At 42.1% G+C, this 20345-nt stretch overlaps 1 protein-coding gene across 1 annotated transcript; it reads left to right on the plus strand.

Annotated features, from left to right (window-relative positions):
* Nucleotides 1-192: 192 nt before the first annotated feature.
* LOC115970232 (probable disease resistance protein At5g45490) lies at nt 193-1359 on the plus strand. Its single transcript, XM_031089893.1, has one exon. The coding sequence runs from the start codon at nt 193-195 to the stop codon at nt 1357-1359; it is 1167 nt and encodes a 388-aa protein (XP_030945753.1).
* Nucleotides 1360-20345: the final 18986 nt, after the last annotated feature.

Here is a 20345-nt window from a genome sequence, read left to right on the forward strand (position 1 = left end):
AATTTCGATTTTCTAGGAAAAAAAAAAAAAATTCAACCACAGTGGCATTTCCTTGGGCCTGAAGAATCTCCTAAGTTCTCTGCACTTAAGCATTGATTGAAGGTAGGTGCTTAAGACTCCCTGAAGAAAAAGCAAATTTCGGGCAGTGACATGAGCAATTCAAGTACGATCAAAAAGCAAGCCAGCGAGAATATGGATTCCCCTGGCTCATACCGGCGGAGTTCCCGGATATTGCCTGTAACCCCGGTTCATGGATTTGACACTGAACTGATTTCTTTGGAAAAAATCGTTCAACAGAGGCAAAGTAGTGATCAGTTCAAGGCAGTTGCAATCGTTGGGAAGCGTGGTGTTGGCAAAACAACTCTTTGCCAAGTACTTTTCAACAAGCCAGAGGTAAAAGCCGACTTCCTTCCCAGGATTTGGGTTTGCATGTCCTGGAAGCCCACTGAACCTGGAGACCGCAAGACAACAACTGTTAAGAGAATGCTGACCTGTCTTGGAGTTGATGACCAAATCATTCAATCAATTTCAGATTCAGAACCTAAGGCTGATCGCCTCAGAAGGCTACTCTATGCCCTTCACTTGCAATTGACTGGTAAGAAATATCTGATTGTGCTTGATGATGCTATTGAGGGTGATGATGCTATTAAGGAGGGGGATGATGCTGATAAAAAAAAGAAGAAGGCTGATGCTTTTAAGGAGAGAAACAAGTGGCTCGCAGATTTGGATTCTCCAATTACTGAAAAAGAGAAATGGGGTGAATGTCTTGCCTTTGGATTGCCCAAAGGACATGGGGGAACAGTCATCGTTACGAGTAGGGATGAAAAATTAGCGAAGGTGATGGTCGGAGAGAAAAACTTGCTTCATCTTCTGCCACTTTTAGATCCAAAGAGCTGCGCCTCAATTTTCAATGACCACATAAAGGGCGAACAAAAGTTAAAAGAAGACCTAGAAAAGAAAGAATTTCTGAAAAAGTGTGCTGGTCTTCCAATAGCTGCGACGATGATGGGAAAGATTAAATCTGATGAACTTGCAAAAGCTGCGGAGAAAGCTGCAAATGAAGCTGCGGAGAAAGCTGCAAAGGAAGCTGCGGAGAAAGCTGCAAAGGAACCCGCAAAGACGATGGAACAACTTCACACAGAATCAAAACCCATACAACCTGATGAAGCCGCAAAAAGTTCCAAAGATGATAAGGAGATTAAACCTGAAGAAGTTCCAGCAGGAGAAAAACACATACAACAACAAGAGAAAGACGCAAGAAGTTCCATTGGGTCCAAAGATGATGAGCAGATTATATCAGAAGAACATCCAGCAGAATCAGAACCCAGACCTCAACAAGAGGGAGCCACACACAATTAAAATCCATGAAGAAGCAGCTTCAGGAACAAATTAAATTGCATTTGTGTTTTCCAATGGGTTTGTTCTTGCACTTCTTTTAGCTTCGAAATTCTCTTACTCTGTCTGAAGTTGGTGTTAGTTTTCAGGTCTATCCACTACTTCATTTTAAGTAAATTGCTTTTAAATCCAACATTCTAAGGTGGTTTCAAATTAAATCCTACATAATTTATAACATTTCAAATTAAACTCTAAACCTTATACTTTCCCTAGTTTCAAGTATCATAAATTTTTAAAATTGTATAAATTTAAAGCATAGATTTGTAGTTTGATATTCAAATCTGATTGAAGATTTAAATTGATACAATTTTAAAAGTTAATAATCTAATTTAAAACTAACAAAACTATAAGGTTTAATGCTTAATTTGATACCACCTTAAAATTTAAGGTTTAAAATATAATTTACTTTTTTTAATAAATGAAATCTTCAATTATCTTGGGTCTCTAATAATTAGTGTATTATTTAATTTCAATCTTTAGCTTCCTTTTGCATTCTCCAGATTTTTTTTTTTTATCAAAATTCATTAGGAACAATTATTTCTATAATAAATTTCTATCAAGTTTGAAAAGCTTTATTTGAAAGAGAAATTATAATATTCTCATGGTGGATCACGTCATTTATCCACCATTTCACTAAAGGACTCTCACTTGTTTAAAATTACTGAGTCTGAAAAAAAAAAAAAAATAGAAACTAACTATAGACTAAACAATTTTAAATAAGTGAAAGTATTTTAATGGAATTATAGACAAATAACATGGTCTACCATAAAAACTGTATAATTTCTCCATTTGAAGGCTCTTCCTGCAAACTTGGCTTCCATCTCAAGAAAAGTTAAGTTCTATTCTAACTTGTAAAATTGCTTCCAGCACTGGAGTGACATATTGAATCTAAACTCATGTGAACAAATAAATAATTCAGAGTTACACTTGTGTAGACTATCTATGCCATGCAATCACAATACTGATGAGTTTAACTTTTCATTCTAATTTTGGCATTAGAGATGTCAACTATGTTAATTTCATGGCACTTTTGTCTAAGTTAGATAGCAAAGTAATTCTTCATTTTTCTTGTGTTTATATTAAGTGCAATATTTGATACCATTCTCTAGTTTTCTTTTGCATTCTCATGGACTTATGTTGAGTTTGGAAAGCTTTATTTAATTGGTTTAATATCAAGATCTTGAACCAAGAATTCCTAAAAAGAAATGAACTATGCTAGGCCCTTCCTGCTTTCTATAATTACTTCCTTCACAAGTAAAGGTTTTTTTTTTTTTAAAGAAAATTCTAAAGCTATCATTTTAATATAATCAAGAAGTACATATCTTTACTCATAGAATCTATTATGAGTAAAGTTAAGTTCTATTCCAAGTTGTAAAATTACTTCAAGTACTACAATGACACATTAGATCTAAACACATGTGACCAAATAAATAATTCAGAATTACAAATTACAATTGTGTAAATCATCTATGCCCAGCAGCAACGTCACTAATTGGTTAACTGTTCATTCTAGTTATTTTGAAACTAGAACTGTCGTCTACGTTAAATTCATAGCACTGTTGACTAAGGTAGATAGCAAAGCAAAACCTTCATTTTTCTTGTGTGGTCAATGGTCAATATATAAGCGCATTACTTGATTTCATTCTCTAGTTTTGTTTTACATTCTCCAAGACTTTCTCTATTTGCATTTTTCGTTATGATCGGTTATTTCTCTAACTAAATTTCTATTGATCACGTACCTAGAATCCCTAAAAAAAAACTATACAGACCCTTCTTACTTTGCTTCTATCTCAAGGAAAGTTGAGTTCTAATCCAACTTGTAAAATTGCTTCTAGCATGGCAATAACACATATTGAATCTAAAATCATGTCACCAAGAATATAATTCAGAGTTATAGTTGTTTAGACCATCTATGTCATGCGGTAACGACACTAATTGGTTTGACTGTTCATTTTGGTTTTCTCGCAAGAATTGTCATTTGCGTTAATTTCATAACACTACTAAGTTAGAGAGCAAAGTAAATCTTCAATTTTCTTTTTGTTGCTAATAGTGCATTATTTGAATTCATTCTCTAGTTTTATTTTGCATTCTCCTGGACTTCACTTTTTGATTTTTCATACAGGATCACTTTTTTTATATAAATAAATTGCTATTGAGATTGGAAAGCTTTATTTATTTTTGTTTAATATCTGTTGGAAATTTGGTGGGTCTTTTCTCAGTTGCACTCCCAAACACTCACACATCACTTAAAGGAAGTGACTCACACTCTGCAAATTAAGCACACAAAGAAAGAGACAGTGGAGAGGAGAGAGTAAGAAAACTCTTTTTTACTTGTATTTCTTTTCTTTTTTCTTGCTTTGGAATTGACGGGTATATGGCGTATATATACTATACCAAGCAATCCCTAGGCCTAACTCCCAATTCATTTATTTTCTGAACTCCTACCGTCATAAAATCTCACATTTAAGTATATAATTTCAAGAAACCCCCACATGCATTCACTACAATTTTATTTAATTTATAAAACTCATACTTATTAATGAGATTTTAATTAAAAACAAGTTTACTTCGAACAATATCAAGATTGAGTACTTCAAATTCCTAAAACAAAAAACTATGAAGGTCCTTCCTACTTGCTTTGCTTCCGTCGTCTCAAGGAAATTTAAGTTCTTTTTCAAGTTGTAAAATTGCTTCCAACGCTGCAATGACATATTGAATTTAAAATTATGTGACCAAATAAATAATTTAGAGTTACAGCTGTGTAGACCACCTATGTCATGCGGTAACCACGCTAATTGGTTTAACTATTCATATGAGAACCAGCTACAAAACCCAATTGGATATGTGTCGTCTAGTATATCAAGTCTCAACCCTCTGTCAATCAAACCAACATGATTTTAGCTTATATATATTTCATCTTAAAGTTGAAAAAAAAAATGAAGAAAAACTCTTTAACAAAATTGAAATACAAGTGGAAAATTTTTTCAAAGAGCTTTAATGGAGTTTAAAGCTTTTTAAGCCTAAACGTAAAGCCAAACAGTTTATGTAGGCATATTTTAACAGAAAATTTTTAGTTTGAAGGAAACTTCCTTTATCTATGTGTACATTTAGTCACATGACCATTTAAATAAATTATGTAACTTGTTTAAATAATATATATGGATAGTTTTATAAATCATCACATTGTTGGTTGAAGAAGATTCCTTCAAACTAGTTTTGAGGTATAAATTGTCCTATTTTGCACTTCTTTTCTTCATAATTTACTAAGGTGAAAAGTTATGATTATTATGTAAAAAAAAATGCGATAGTGGTAGTGATATGTGACGGTGATTTTAGACTAATTCAATAAACTGTAAAAATGTTGTGTTTTTGTAATTAATAATTTTATCAATACCATCTTCATTCAATGACCAAACAAAAACACAAGTGAAGATGTGTGTTGTACCATTGGTGCTAATTTGGTCTTTATCATCAACCCAAGACGACAATGAGTTTCTTTTTCATATAGCCACATATAAGAGCATGATTCATATTTAAGTCACTCATTTGATGGCAATAAACTTTATCATTTAAGTTAATTGGAACTCATAATAAATATGTACAATTTTTTGTGAGAGACTGGGAAAATTAGGCCTCTCAAAAAAGAGTGAGATTTTTGGAGTGCTTTTTAGAACACCTCTCTTTTTAAATAATTAGTAGTGTGGAGTCGCCACTTTTTTTTTTTATAAAAAAAAAAAAGAAAAAGAAAAAAATAAATACATGGTTGAATTGTTCTCTTTATTGATTGAATAAAAATTACATATTTGATAAACTTGAAAATTTAATAACTTTGAGTCCTAGTTACAATCTACCAAGATAATTACATGGCTTGTTGTCCTAATTACATTCTTCCCAAAATAAAAAGTAAAGACAAGGCTAGATCTACTTAACCAAAAACCTAAATTCGAAGGCTAGGTTATGGAATAGGAAGGTATTAGGCACCCATTCCGCCCAGACAGAGTCTGGTCTTCTAGACTCTTGTGACCAATGTACCTTTTTATGCATGTCATAAATGATATGTTGAACATGTGACACCAAAATTAAATCACACAAATTTATTTATGAGTAAAGTCTCTTCTTTTAAAAAGAATCAGATCAATTTTGGTGATGAAAAGAAATTTGATTTTGGTTTGCCAAAATGCCAGATCTATTTAGTAGTGATGGGAGTGATGAGAATACATTCCCTTGACGAAATCAACACTAATGACGAGGTCATCCCTAGTGACGAGAAAATCAGTCATCACTGACAAAGGCAGAAAAATCATTACATGAAGCCAGCCAGTAACTTGAGCAGTTACGAAACCAGCGAAACAGATCGTTAGGAGCCTATTAAAAGCCCCATTATTGGGCAAGAGGCGTTACTAAGAAAGGCATTAACACTCCAACGGCTAGCAACCAAAACCACATATATAAAGCCCTCACATTGTCAGCAGAATGGACAAATATTGACACTCTAAGAAAGTACCCATTACTATTCTTGTTCATTCTTTTCCATTTCACGAATTTCTTTTCTGTTCTAACTTTGGCATCGGAGGCGTTGTGGCAGGCACCACACTGGTGACCCTCTTAAAGGATATATTCGTACTAACGAGGAGTTCCATCTGCCCATTTCGACTGACGAATTCACGCTTCATCAGTTTAGCGCCGTCTGTGGGGATGGCATTTTCAAATTCATATTTGAAAACATAGTTTCCATCAACCATCTACATTCAGATGGAACCCAATCCAGATTCAGTAGCCTTGGCCCAGCAAGTTCAAGCCCTTGCAGCCACAATTGAAGAACTCACCAAGCAAAACCAGAAAATGAAGCTACAACTCCAGCAAGTCCAACAAGCTCAACAGGAAGAGAACCGGTCCAAGGGTAATCTGGAAGGAGAAGGGGATAGCCACAGGAGGGGTACCCCTCAGAGGCCAACTACTCTGGATAAGCAGAATTCAGATCTCCTTCGAGAAATGAGGAAGGAGATGGACGAACTGAGGAGCGCCATTAAGGAGAAGACGGACCGAAGCATAGACAAAATGGTAAGGGCTACGGATTCGCCTTTCACCACGACGGTACTTGAATGCCCTGTACCGTCAAAGTTTCGCTTACCTCAACTTAAGCCGTTCGATGGACTCAGGGACCCTCAAGATCATCTTAATACCTTCAAGACGACTCTAGGTCTTCAACAACCACCTGACGAGATACTGTGTCGTTCCTTTCCTACCACTCTCAAAGGAGCTGCGAGAGAATGGTTCACGAAGTTGTCGACCTCGTCCGTAGACAACTTCGAGCAATTGAGTAATGCCTTCTTGCGCCATTTCATAGGCAGGCAACGTCCAAAGAGGCCGGCAAACTACTTACTCACCATTAGACAGGGATAGAAGGAAACTCTGAGGTCATATGTCAAACGCTTCACCCGGGAGACTCTGGAGGTGGACGAAGCCGATGACAAGGTGCAGCTGACGACCTTCAAAGTGGGACTGAGGTCCAAAGATCTCGTGGCCTCCCTCGCAAAGAATCCACCAAAGACGATGACGGAAATGCTCTTCAAAGTACAGAAGTACATGAATACTGAAGATGCTTTAGTGGCCATAAAGGATGAAGAAAAGCCAGGAGACAAGGCAAAGAAAGAAGACGACCGTAGGAGGCAAAAGAGAGAGCGACCGGATCGTCGGAACAATGACGGGAATAGGAGGAAAGATGATAAAAGTCCTCGGACGGTAAGATTTACTCCTTTGGTTATGCCTGTTGACAAAATTTTCACGCAGATCAAGGACGAGCATTATCTCAAATGGCCTAAACCATTGCACTCATCCCCCAATGTCCATGACAAGAACAAGTACTGCCAGTTCCACAAAAATCACAGCCACAACACGGAAGATTGCAGAGACCTAAAGGAGCAGATAGAGGAGTTGATACAGAAAGGGAAATTACAAAAATATGTGAAGAAGGGAGAATATAGTAAATTCGGGGACGATAATAAAAGCCAGCATGAGTCCTTTTCCCGAGATGACGACCGTCCATCCCAACCTCCGCATAAGGTGATCAGGGAGATAAAGACTATTACAGGAGGGCCATTTTCAGGAGGATCATTTAAATCACTCAAGAAGGCATACCAGAGGCAGGTAAATAGTGTCCACACCATACCTCTGTCTAAGCACCGACGAACATACCAAGACATGTCCTTCAATGAAGGAGACGCCATGGGAGTGAAGCAGCCCCACAACGATCACTTGGTTATAATGCTGAATATAGAAGGATTCAATACCAAGAGGATCCTCGTCGACAATGGCAGCTCCGCAAACATCATCTACCTCCCAGCCTTCCAGCAGCTGAGACTAGATGCAAGGAGACTGCGCCCTTTTGACTCTCCACTTGTCAGTTTTAGCGGAGACAGGGTATACCCCAAGGGCATAGTGACATTGACAGTGACGGTGGGGGCCTACCCGATGCAGTTGACCCGTCAAATAGACTTCTTAGTGGTGGACTGTCCCTCATCCTACAATGTCATTATTGGGAGACCCACACTCAACAAGTGGAAAGCGACGACGTCCACCTACTGTTTGAAGGTAAAATTCCCAACAAATAATGGCATCGGTGAAGTGAAAGGAGATCAAGTCCTGGCAAGAGAATGCTATCAAGCCGTCCTAGCTGCGAAGGAGAACCATATGTGGATGATTGAAGAAAAGGAAGAAGACAGAATGGAGGCCCTAGAAATAGTGGAATTAGTAGAAGGAGAAGTAAACAAGACAACCAAGATAGGAACGACGTTAAGCCCCGAGATGAGAACAAGACTCATAAGGTTCCTTAAAGAAAATCTAGATGTCTTCGCATGGAGCTACGAGGACATGCCGGGCATAGCTCCAGAAGTCATCCAGCATAAGTTAAATGTGAACTCAGAACGGAAACCCGTCCAGCAAAGACGAAGAACGTTCGCCCCAGAACGAGATCAAGCAATTGCAGAGGAAGTTACCAAACTCTTGACGGCAGGGTTCATCCGGGAAGTGTACTATCCTGAATGGCTCGCGAACGTCGTCCTAGTAAAGAAAGCAAATGGAAAATGGAGGATGTGTGTAGACTTCACCGATCTGAACAAGGCATGCCCAAAGGACAGCTTCCCTCTACCGAGAATAGACCAGCTCGTGGACTCTACAGTCGAGCACAAATTACTGACGTTTATGGACGCCTTCTCGGGATATAACCAAATAAGGATGGCTGAGGAAGACCAAGAAAAGACCGCTTTCATCACGAGTCAAGGACTCTACTGTTACAAGGTAATACCTTTTGGATTGAAGAATGCTGGGGCTATGTATCAGAGGTTGGTGAACAAAATGTTCAGTCAACAGATTGGCAGGAACATAGAAGTATACGTGGACGATATGCTTGTCAAGAGTAAGGAAGAGCTCACACATCAGGACAACCTAAAGGAGACGTTTGCAACCCTCAAAAAACACCAGACGAGGTTGAATCCAAGTAAGTGTGTTTTCGGGATAGTTTCGGGAAAATTCTTAGGATTCATGGTGTCCCAAAGAGGAATAGAAGCAAACCCAGAGAAAGTGCAAGCCATCATCGATATGACTTCACCCAAGACCGTCAAGGAAGTTCAAAAACTCACAGAAAGGATAGCAGCTTTAAACAGGTTCGTCTCCAGGGCTACAGACAAATGGCTGTCCTTTTTCAAGACCTTGAAGCAGGCTTTCGCCTGGACCGACGAATGCGAAGCAGCGTTCTAGGAACTAAAGCGTTACCTGAGCAGTCTACCCCTCTTAAACCCGTCCAAAGAAGGGGAAGACCTATACTTATACTTGGCAGTGTCAGCCTCGGCAATAAATGCAGCCCTGATTAGAGAAGAGAGCGCGAAGTAACTCCCAGTTTACTACGTCAGCCAAGCCTTCCAAGGGGCTGAATCCAGATACCCAAGGATTGAAAAGATCGCGTTTGCATTAATAGTAGCCTCGCGCAAGCTAAGGCAATACTTTCAGGCAAACCCTATCCTCGTAATGACAGACCAACCGATGAAGAAATCAATGAACAAGCCTAAGCCAGCCGAAAGAATGGTCCAATGGGCGATTGAACTTAGTCAATTTGATATCGAGTATCATCCTAGAACGGCGATCAAGGCGCAAGCTTTGGAGGACTTCATCACAGAGTTCACCCTTCCGAACGAAGACAACCTTACCGACGGAGTTGATAGATGGACGATACAAACTGATGGTTCGTCAGCCTAGAGAAAGGGGGGAGTAAGGGTTGTCATAACCGCCCCCGACGGAGAGGTGTTGAAATATGGGGTCCAACTAAAATTTTCGGCTACCAACAATGAAGCTGAATACGAGGGAATACTAACGGGATTGAGCTAAGTACCTGTTAATCCAAAATGATTCAAAGCTAGTGATCGGGTAGATTAGAGGGGAGTACGAAGTGAAGGAAGAAAGGATGCAAAAGTACCTCATACTGACGAAACATCTAACTCGGGAGTTCGATACAGTGGAGCTCGTGCAGATCCCAAGAAGTCAGAACATAGGGGCAGACGAAGTCTCGAAGCTAGCGTCATCAGAAAAAGGGGAGATTAGCATGGATTTGGCGATGGAGATCTAGAAACACCCCATCATTGAAGAGGTCTCAACATTTACCATCCAAAGTGCAAATAGCTGGATGACACCCATAATATCCTTCCTCCAAGACAGGCACCTCCCTCAGAACACAGAAGAAGCTAAAAAGGTCAAGAAGAGGGCGGCCAGGTTCACGATCCTTAATGACGCCTTATACAAGAGAGGCTTCTCTATGCCTTACCTGAAGTGTGTCGACGAAGAAGAAGCTAGATACATACTGGAAGAAATCCATAGAGGAGTTTACGGCGATCACACTGGCCCCAGATCCCTGGTGAACAAGTTAGTACGGACAGGATATTTCTGGCCAACTATGCAGGTGGACACTGTTGAGATCGTCAAGAGGTGTGACAAGTGCCAGCGATCCGGGAATGTGCAACGGCTTCTAGCAGAGAGACTAACGACTATAACCTCCCCATGGCCATTTGCACAATGGGGGATCGACATCGTCAGCCCACTACCCCAAGGTAAAGGTTAGGTAAAACTTCTACTTGTTGCTATTGGTTACTTCACGAAATGGGTTAAAGTAGAAACTCTAGCAACAATCACTGAGGCAAAAATACGAAGCTTTGTGTGGAAGAATATAATCTGCAGGTTCGGGATTCCCTTGACAATCATATCAGATAATGGGAGGCAATTCGACAGTCAAGGCTTCAGAGACTTCTGTTCAAACCTTGGGATTAAGAATCAGTTCTCGTCCCCAGGGCACCCCCAGGCAAACGGACAGACGGAAGTGACGAATCGAATGCTGCTCAAGATTATCAAAACCAAGCTGGACGACGCAAAGGGTGCCTAGCCAGAAGAATTACCTAATGTCCTGTGGGCTTACAGAACCACAGCGAGAACCCCAACAGGAGAGACCCCCTTCAGGCTTACCTATGGCACGGAAGCAGTAATCCCAGTCGAAGTGGGAGTAACAAGAGTCAGACGAGGGACATTCAACTTAGGGTGCAATGACGATGAACTACGACTCAACTTGGACTGTCTGGACGAAGTAAGAGACAACGCCTTATACAAGAGAGGCTTCTCTATGCCTTACCTGAAGTGTGTCGACGAAGAAGAAGCTAGATACATACTGGAAGAAATCCATAGAGGAGTTTACGGCGATCACACTGGCCCCAGATCCCTGGTGAACAAGTTAGTACGGACAGGATATTTCTAGCCAACTATGCAGGTGGACACTGTTGAGATCGTCAAGAGGTGTGACAAGTGCCAGCGATCCGGGAATGTGCAACGGCTTCTAGCAGAGAGACTAACGACTATAACCTCCCCATGGCCATTTGCACAATGGGGGATCGACATCGTCAGCCCACTACCCCAAGGTAAAGGTTAGGTAAAACTTCTACTTGTTGCTATTGGTTACTTCACGAAATGGGTTAAAGTAGAAGCTCTAGCAACAATCACTGAGGCAAGAATACGGAGCTTTGTGTGGAAGAATATAATCTGCAGGTTCGGGATTCCCTTGACAATCATATCAGATAATGGGAGGCAATTCGACAGTCAAGGCTTCAGAGACTTCTGTTCAAACCTTGGGATCAAGAATCAGTTCTCGTCCCCAGGGCACCCCCAAGCAAACGGACAGACGGAAGTGACGAATCGAACGCTGCTCAAGATTATCAAAACCAAGCTGGACGACGCAAAGGGTGCCTAGCCAGAAGAATTACCTAATGTCCTGTGGGCTTACAGAACCACAGCGAGAACCCCAACAGGAGAGACCCCCTTCAGGCTTACCTATGGCACGGAAGCAGTAATCCCAGTCGAAGTGGGAGTAACAAGAGTCAGACGAGGGACATTCAACTTAGGGTGCAATGACAATGAACTACAACTCAACTTGGACTGTCTGGACGAAGTAAGAGACAACGCATCTAGCAAGATGACGAAGTACCTGCTAAAGATGGCCGAATACTACAATAAGAGGGTTAAACTCAGACGACTGGACATAGGAGATCTTATCCTGCGCAAGACCACCACAGCAACTAAAGACCCTACCCAAGGAAAACTGGGTCCCACATGGGAAGGGCCTTACCGAGTCACTCACTACTCAAGACAAGGCAGTTACCACCTGGAAACCATGGACGGAAAAAGACTCCCCCGACCATGGAACATTGAGCATTTAAAAAAGTACCACAAGTAGATGTAACAAACGGACATGTTCATTCTTGAAGTTAATAAAAAAATTATTCCTCTAATGTCTTTGTACAATCAGGTCTAGTCAATCGTACGGCATATAATAGCTAAGTAACAAGATTCCGCCTTGACGAATGTAAGTTACTAACGATCCCTCCAACGGGTATAAGGCATAAAAAAGTTAAGTAACAAGATTCCGCCTTGACGAATGTAAATTACTGACAATCCCTACAACGGGTATAAGGCATAAAAAAGTTAAGTAACAAGATTCCGCCTTGACGGATGTAAGTTACTAACGATCCCTCAAACGGGTTGAAGGCATATAAAAGCTAAGTGATAAAATTCCGCCAAGACGGATGTAAATCACTGACGAAGCCTAAGTGACAAGATTCCTTAAATGGATGTAAGTCACCAAAAATGGCTAAGTGATAAGATTCCGCTTTGACGGATGTAAGTCACTAACGAAGCCATAAACGCAACAAATATCCCTTGAATAAGTATAAGTCAAGTAAGAAGGCCCCGCCTCAACGGGAACAAGCCACTGACGCAGGCACAATCCTTTAGCAAGTGCAAGTGACAAGATCCCGCTTGACGGATCCAGGCTACTGACGAATCCATAAAAAAAAAATTTAAAAAAAAAAAAAAAAAAAAAAAAGGGGGACAAGAACCTTGCAACAAATCAAAACAAAACTCAGGCTGTATCCAAGCCCTTCTAAAGGATCGAGAGTGATAAACAAATCATTGACGAATGGAGAAATCGCAGCTAAGAAATTTATGCTAAGTACAAGGTATGGACGAACTCAAAACACCACAGGCATGTCAAGTACCAACAAAAGCACAGTCATACAAATAGGTAAGTGCAAAATCATAAAGCCAATTAAAGCCCAAAAACAGCGGGAAATTATCCTTGTTCTTTCTAAAGACCCATAAAACATTGAGCCAAGAAACATTGTTCTCAAAATAGATTAAAAAAAAAAAATGCTATCAAGAAGCCCAAAACATAAAGGGCATACACAACAAGATAAAATTACACAAGTGACAGGTCCGAGCGTCAGTAGGAGCGTCAGTGGAGAGATCGTCAACGGCAGGAGCGTCACCAGATGGGAGGGAATCACCAAGGGTGTCGCCTTCAGGGGCCGAAAGATTGGACAGCCTCGTCCACAACCATTTCTTGATCTACCACTTCCAGATCCAGGCTCGGCAGGTCAACCCCAATAGGATGCTTGACGAGATACCTACGTAGGAGCTCAAATCCCTTAAAGTACCAATTAAAGAGCACTGTGGAGTACTCCTCAGTTTGCTGGAAGGCTTCGACAGACCTAGTAGCAATCGTTTTAAGCTTTTCTTTGGCCACCTGAAGCTAGTCGTCCTTCTCCAGGTTTAGCTGATGCTCAACCCTAAGATCGGCATTCAAGGCCTTGACATTTTCGTTCAAAGCAGCAGCTTCGTCCATTGACTCTATAAGATTCTTCTTCAACGTGGAGTTCTCCTTCTCCAAGGCCTCCATCCTGGATGCCAAAGATGCCACCTTAGCCTCTTGAGTAAGACACTTAGAAGCAAGGTGAAGGCTCTCCCCCAACACTTGACAAAGGAAATTAAGTCCGTCAATAAAAATAAAATAAAATAAAATAAAAAAAATTATATATAAGGAGAACAAGGAGAATGCAGAAGTGGTTTTACCTGAACGATCCTATGCACATGCTGGCTCGCAACTATGTTGAGAGGCACTCCAGAAAAGACCTTGAGGTCCTCAACCTTTACAACATCATATGCCTGCTCCACGGCCACACCCTCGTCATCCCAAACGAACGAACCCACTTTCTCCTTCTCCTTCTCCTTAGCCGACATTCGCTGCCTTTTGGAGGAAAGGGTGGGGATTTCCTCGACCGAGATAGCCGAAGAAGCCGCCCGTACGTTCTCAACTCCAGAGACGATGGGAGTGGCGTCTGCAGCTGGGAGAACTGACGGACCCTTCCCCATGATACGGACCCCCTTCTTGCCAATATTCGCAAAAGGTTCGTCCTTCTTGGACCTCATCTTAGCGTACATGTCCTTGTTGAATTTGGTCGTCATCTCTAAAAATAAAAAATAAATAAAAAACTAAGAAATCCAAAGTACACACGTGAAGATCAATACTGACGAGGTAAATACTTACTCTTCTTCTCCTCAATATTAATGTTGCGCAAGACGTAGGGAGATAGGGCCGGGCCTAAACAGTAGAATGCAAGCGTCCATGGGTCCACGAGGTCGTCCCAACTCTCAATCGATTTGGCATGTTCTATCGCCTTCTCAATACAACCCTGGTACTTGCTCTTTAGCTTGGGGCGTCTTTTAACTGCCAAGAAAAATGACCAAAGGGGTTAAGGATGACCATATATGCAAGATGAAGATTAACAGTTGAGAAGAAACATTGACGCACCTAAGTTTGGGATTCCCCACCGACGGAGTAATCTTGGGATATCACCCCAAGCCTCGCTAGAAGGGGTCTCAAAATCGTCCTTGGACACGAAAAAGAAACGGGACTTCCAGTACCTGAATGACGAGGCTAAACCCTTGACGATTCTAGTCCTCCTCGTCCAAGGGACTAGCTCATAATACCCATACTCTTTTGACTCCTTTAGACGATAAAGGTAAACGAGCTCACTCACCTTGATCATGTCCTTGTTAGCGGCCAACCATATCTCCATACAGTTGATCACTATCCTCCATGAATTAGGCATAAGTTGCCCGGGAGCAATACCAAAATAACCCAAAAGCTCCATCACCAACGGATGGACGGGTAGTCTAAGCCCACAAGTGAAAGCAGACTCGTAGAAGCATACTTCACCAGGGAAGAAGTGTCAGGCCCGATCCTCAGGACCAGGCCAACGAACACGGACCTGCGCAGGAAATTGAAATCTATCCTTAAACCTAGCCACAGTGTCAGTGTCTAGCCCACACTCCTCCCCAAGGGCATAAAAAGCCCTAACCTGACGAGGGACGGAGATGGCCGTATCACCCTCAATCGGGCCTTCGCCGGACGACAACCCAATTTCTAGTTCGCTAGATCTCACCTCCAACATCCTCTTCGTTTCTCCCTCAAACCAAGCAAGTGACTGGCCTAATATTGGAGATAGTTCCCCTAAAACTACACTCAACCCACAACCTTCAAAAATATAGTCCCCAACCAAAGGAAAAAAAGTCACCAGAAACACCCAAAGCCGCCCCTAAGCGAGCAAAAAAGAAAGAAACCGAGGGGCAAACTACCCTAACCTCAGAAGAACTGACCATGAAAAGGGTACACAATCCTAAGAACCCAAAAATCAAACACAAAAACAACAAAAGCAAAGGGCAAAGGAAAAATCAGGAACTCATGAGAAGATTATTAAGGAAAGGGAACAGAAGGGGAATAAAAGAGTAGCGTACCTTGAAGAGCAAAACGGTCGAAGCCAGAAAAATTTGGAAAAAAGCGTTGCCGGAGTAAGGTCGGAGTCGCCGGAGCAGAGTCGGAGTGATCGCAGAAATAAACGAGAAAAATAATACTCAGAGCAAAAATTAAAGTAAAGGAAAAGAAAAGTTTTGAGGCCAAAAATCCAAGGAAACTGAAAAATAGCAAGAAACCCAAAGGTCATGCCATCAACGCCCTCAATCAGCACGCGCCACGTGGCCACATTGCGTGCTACACCGCCATCATGCATTAAATTCAGAGCAGAACCCCAAGCGTCACAGACAACTCAGGAAAAACTTTTCACCTTCTATGCCCCTCATGACACGTCACAAACGACCACAGAACCTGGGGGGCAACTAATGGGAGTGACAAGAATACATTCCCTTGATGAAGTCAACACTAATGACGAGGTCATCCCTAGTGACGAGAAAATCAGTCATCACTGACGAAGGCAGGAAAATCATTCCATGAAACCAGCTAGTAACTTGAGCAGTTACAAAACCAGCGAAACAGACCGTTGAGAGCCTATTAAAAGCCCCATTATTGGGCAGGAGGCATTACTAAGAAGCAATGATGAACCATTCATATTATAGATAAAACATTCATCAACATAAAAAGAAGCATAAAAAAAAAAGATAGGGTGATGGAAACAACCTCTTGCATGAGCACTCTTTGTTCTTGAGAGGATGTTTTAGGGTTCAAAGAAACTTATTCAGTTATCTTTGAAACCTAAAAACCATAATTTAAGCAGCAAATCTCAAAAAGGATCAACAAGTATTAGCAATTTGAGAGCCTCAAAACATGTTCCTTCCAAAATGTAAAAAAAAAGGTCTGAATTATAAGGTTCAATCTCTATTTATAGAGGCCAGAAGACTCTAAAAAATAGGCACGGACCATTAGGATGTGAATCCGGACACATCCTTTTGCGAAAAGATAGAAAAGAGTGTACCTTATCGTCACCTAAAGGCCGTTGGGCCAAAGCCCAAAAGGGGAAAATTCGACCCTTTTAAAGTGCCTTTCGGCACTCCAAAAGTGCCAAATTGGCTCTTGGAAACCGAACGCTATTTTGTGTTCGGGTGTCATTTGGACTCCTCTTCTAGGGTTTTTTGACCAGTCCTTGCACCTGGACGTGTTTTCATCTTCCGTCTATGATTTTTTTTATCTCTTTTCTGGATAATTCAGGCTTTTTCAAGAACGATTATCTTGTAGATAAATACCCTAAAATAAATCTTGATAAAGTTCAGATTATCCACAATTTTATTATTATCTAATCATCCATTTTATTCCTATGCGCACCTCAAACGAGCTTAAAGGGCCAATCTCATTCTTGGGCTTACAATATACTTATAATGTGGGCTTTGGTTTTCCTACTCTGGGTGATTCTAACTTAGAGACCCAGCGACGTTTCTACAACCACTGGACTACTTTTCCCTCACTCTTTGTAGCTCTTTATCTAGATTTGAGGCTCTCATTTCAGACCTTCAACAACCTTTTCCTTTCCTTGGCCTCGTATATTTATAGTTCAAAATCAGTGGAAAAATCATGATTACTCTCAAGGCTAGTGGGAATGGAGGTCCAATATTGTTATCGCTAAATGGATGTTTAGTTGGGAGTGTGGTGTGAGTGGCATTGGAACTGGTTCCTACTCCTAGGAAGGGATGATGTTCGGCGGCGGGATTTGCCAAGGAGTCGCCAAGCATCCAGGATAGGGCCTTCCCGAGCACTCATCTGCATAGGAGATGGACATGCCGGGCAACTTCCCAGCAATGAAATGATAAGTACCTTTTTCAAAGACTGACCCAACAGGCTTTAGGCCTAACATGACACTGCAAGATTTGCTCCTGTGGCCCTAGTGGATCTTAAGCCCAGTTTCTCTGACATAAGTGTTAGGAGCCGTGGGACATACCGTTCAACTTGGGCCTAAGGCCCGAATGGCTCTGGGGGCCTGATGTCGTACATTAGCCCCCCCTTGATTCGTGCTCGGAGCCCAAGGGCGAATCAAGGAATTCAATGGACAGCAGCAACTCGGGAAGATCAATCAGTAGTCATTAGACGGTTGGGAGATTAATTAAGATGCCCTTAAAAGACACATCATGTCTGAAGTTTGGCTGGGCCATCATTATTAACTGACGGTTCGCGAACTGAGGCGGTGCGCATGTGGCATTTGTGATGGGATTTGTAGATTTCCCCGCCTTTTATTTATTAAATGGCATTTATTCTATCCCTTTCAGCCTCTATAAATAGTTCATTCTAAATCATCTTCCCATTTTTACATTCTTTGCTCAAAAAATTTCCTCCATGCCGTGCATAGCTCTCTATGCGTTCACCCTCCAGCCTAGAACACCCTTCCTTTTTAGAGCCCAAAGTAAGTTTCTCTACCTTTCTATCTTATTTTAGTCTCTTCCTTCAATTTCTAGAGTTTAGGATGGGTTTTTCTCATCTATTAAATACTAGGGCATCCCTAGCCACTTTTAGGTAGACATTCAACATCCCTGAGGATGTGAATGTGGCATATTACCATGAGAGCAAGATTGCTTTTTATAGGCGCTCTGGGTCAAGTGCCGCCTTCTTCCCTTTGATGGCAATTTTGGAGGGTGGGGTTAGATTTCCAGTGAGTCCACTCTTGCTTAATACCCTTAGATTTTACGGTTTAAGCCCCGAGTAGCTTCCTCCCAACTTTTACCGGGTAGTTAGTTGCATTGATAGGTTGAATCAGTTGTACGGTTTAGAGTTAAACCACCATGACATAAATTACATGTACAGCCTGTGCGGAACTAAGACCGCCCACTATTATTTTAAGGTAGGGATTACCGAGTACGGCTGATTTCATGCCTGCCCGATTCAAACAGAAACTCAGTCGGGGAATTTGTTTGGGTGAGTGGCAACTGGTTTGCCGATGAGCTCCCCTGCCCGCTTTCGCCGCACGAAGTTGGTTCGTATTACCCAACCGTCCATCTTATTTTCCTTTTCGTTTACTCCCGTTTGTTTTATCCATCCAGGTACTAATTTACCGCGTTCCTTTGTTGCAAACGGCAAAGAATTCGTCCTGAACCTTAGGGTGGTGCACATGAGGGACTTGAATTTTGTCCTCAGGTCCGAAATATTTGTTCACACTAGCGAGCAACTCCAGGCATCACATCTTATATTCGGCTGCGTCCGTGTGTACAAGACTTGGCAGCCTTTAGTCAAAAATTATTGCTGGATAGCCCTCTGCTGTCTTACATAGACGTGCGGCACGCAAACTTCCTCCCACCAAAGCTGACCCCTGGTGAAGTCCGAGACCTCGGTCCGCGTTATATAACAGCAAAAGATCTAGCTCTGATCGAGGATAAATCTGCCGAACGTGTCTCTCATAGCTGTCACGAGCACGTTCCCGTAGAGGAACAGGTAGATCCGATCTAGCCAACCGAACAAGAAGCAACCGAGGTTAACTCAGACGCTAAGATAGTGACAAGGCGAAAAATGATGATCAGCCGATTTTTGCCTGGCTTCCAACCTTCCGTCGAGCCTCAACAACCCCAAGGCAAGGGCCGAGCACTTCCTCCCCTTTCATCCAGCCATGCAAAAAAGAAACAATGCCTCAATGATCAACCGCCCAAGGCTCCAAGCGACACTCCATCAAAGACCCCACCCCAGTTATCCAACGAGATCACGATCCGAAAGCCAGTTGCCGAATCTCCGTTTGCCGTTCAAGTTGGTGGGAAAGCAACGTCCTCCTCCCAACCCGTAGTCCCCTGGCAACCTACCTTCAAGCTCGGAAAGAGGCCTCTGCCAGCCACGGCCACGCGATAGTGTAGGATAAGGACGACAAAGGAAAGGTAGCACAGAGCTTAGTGCACAGCTTATTGCTACCCGAGGACATTCGCTTCTTCTCGGAAGGGTATGAGGACTTGTTGGTGAGACGACTACTGTGGCACACCATCACGGTAATTTCTCTCTCACTCCTTATTGATTTACTTAAATATAGGAAATATTCTTTTATTCTAACACTTGTTTTTGTGTTACCAATCCGCACATATGACTCACATACTCGACAAGAGATTGACGAAGCTCGTCGAGGATGCCGAGCAGGAAAAAGCTTTGAAGGACATTGGCAATGATAACGCAAAGGAGAAAAGCAAGGCTACCGAGGCTGCGGAGAAAAAAGCTCAGTCCTCGGAGAAAGCTCGTCAATTGGCGGAGAAGGGAAGAGCCGAGGTGGAGAGTCGACTGGAGGGTGTAAAGCTAAAACTAATAGAGGCAAATAGTCTCAACTTAGCCCAGGCCGACCAGATAGCTGACCTCAAAGCGGCCCTTGAAGCATGCGAAAATAAGTGGTACGATGAGGGATTTACAGACACCGAGAAGTCTACGAAGCCTGTTGTTCATCAAGCTCGGCTTCATGGGTTCGAGGAAGGTTGGCTAGTGGCCCTCCAGGTGATGAGAGTGGCAGAAGACTCCCCTTTGAGAGACCCAAGTTAGATTCCATACCCGGCCCCTCCACCTCCTTCCCAAAGTCAAGCAGATATGGTGGACGAGGACGAAACTACCAGTATGAGGGAGCTAGTCCAAGCAATTGACGCCCATGTTGATCCAGAGGTATCTAGCATCCTTCACGCTACAGAAGACGGACAATCTCAATAGCCACGGGTCGAGGACACCGCTACTCAACCAGCCGATGAAGCAGCACAGCCCCCAAATGCCGACCCATCCGTTTAAACCTAGTGATTATACTAGTCTCTTTAAAGTTTGCCTTTACTTTACTTGCTTTTTTAAGGTTTGCCTAGGG

The sequence above is a fragment of the Quercus lobata genome, chromosome 12 (assembly GCF_001633185.2).
Source record: "Quercus lobata isolate SW786 chromosome 12, ValleyOak3.0 Primary Assembly, whole genome shotgun sequence".
Taxonomy (NCBI): domain Eukaryota; kingdom Viridiplantae; phylum Streptophyta; class Magnoliopsida; order Fagales; family Fagaceae; genus Quercus; species Quercus lobata.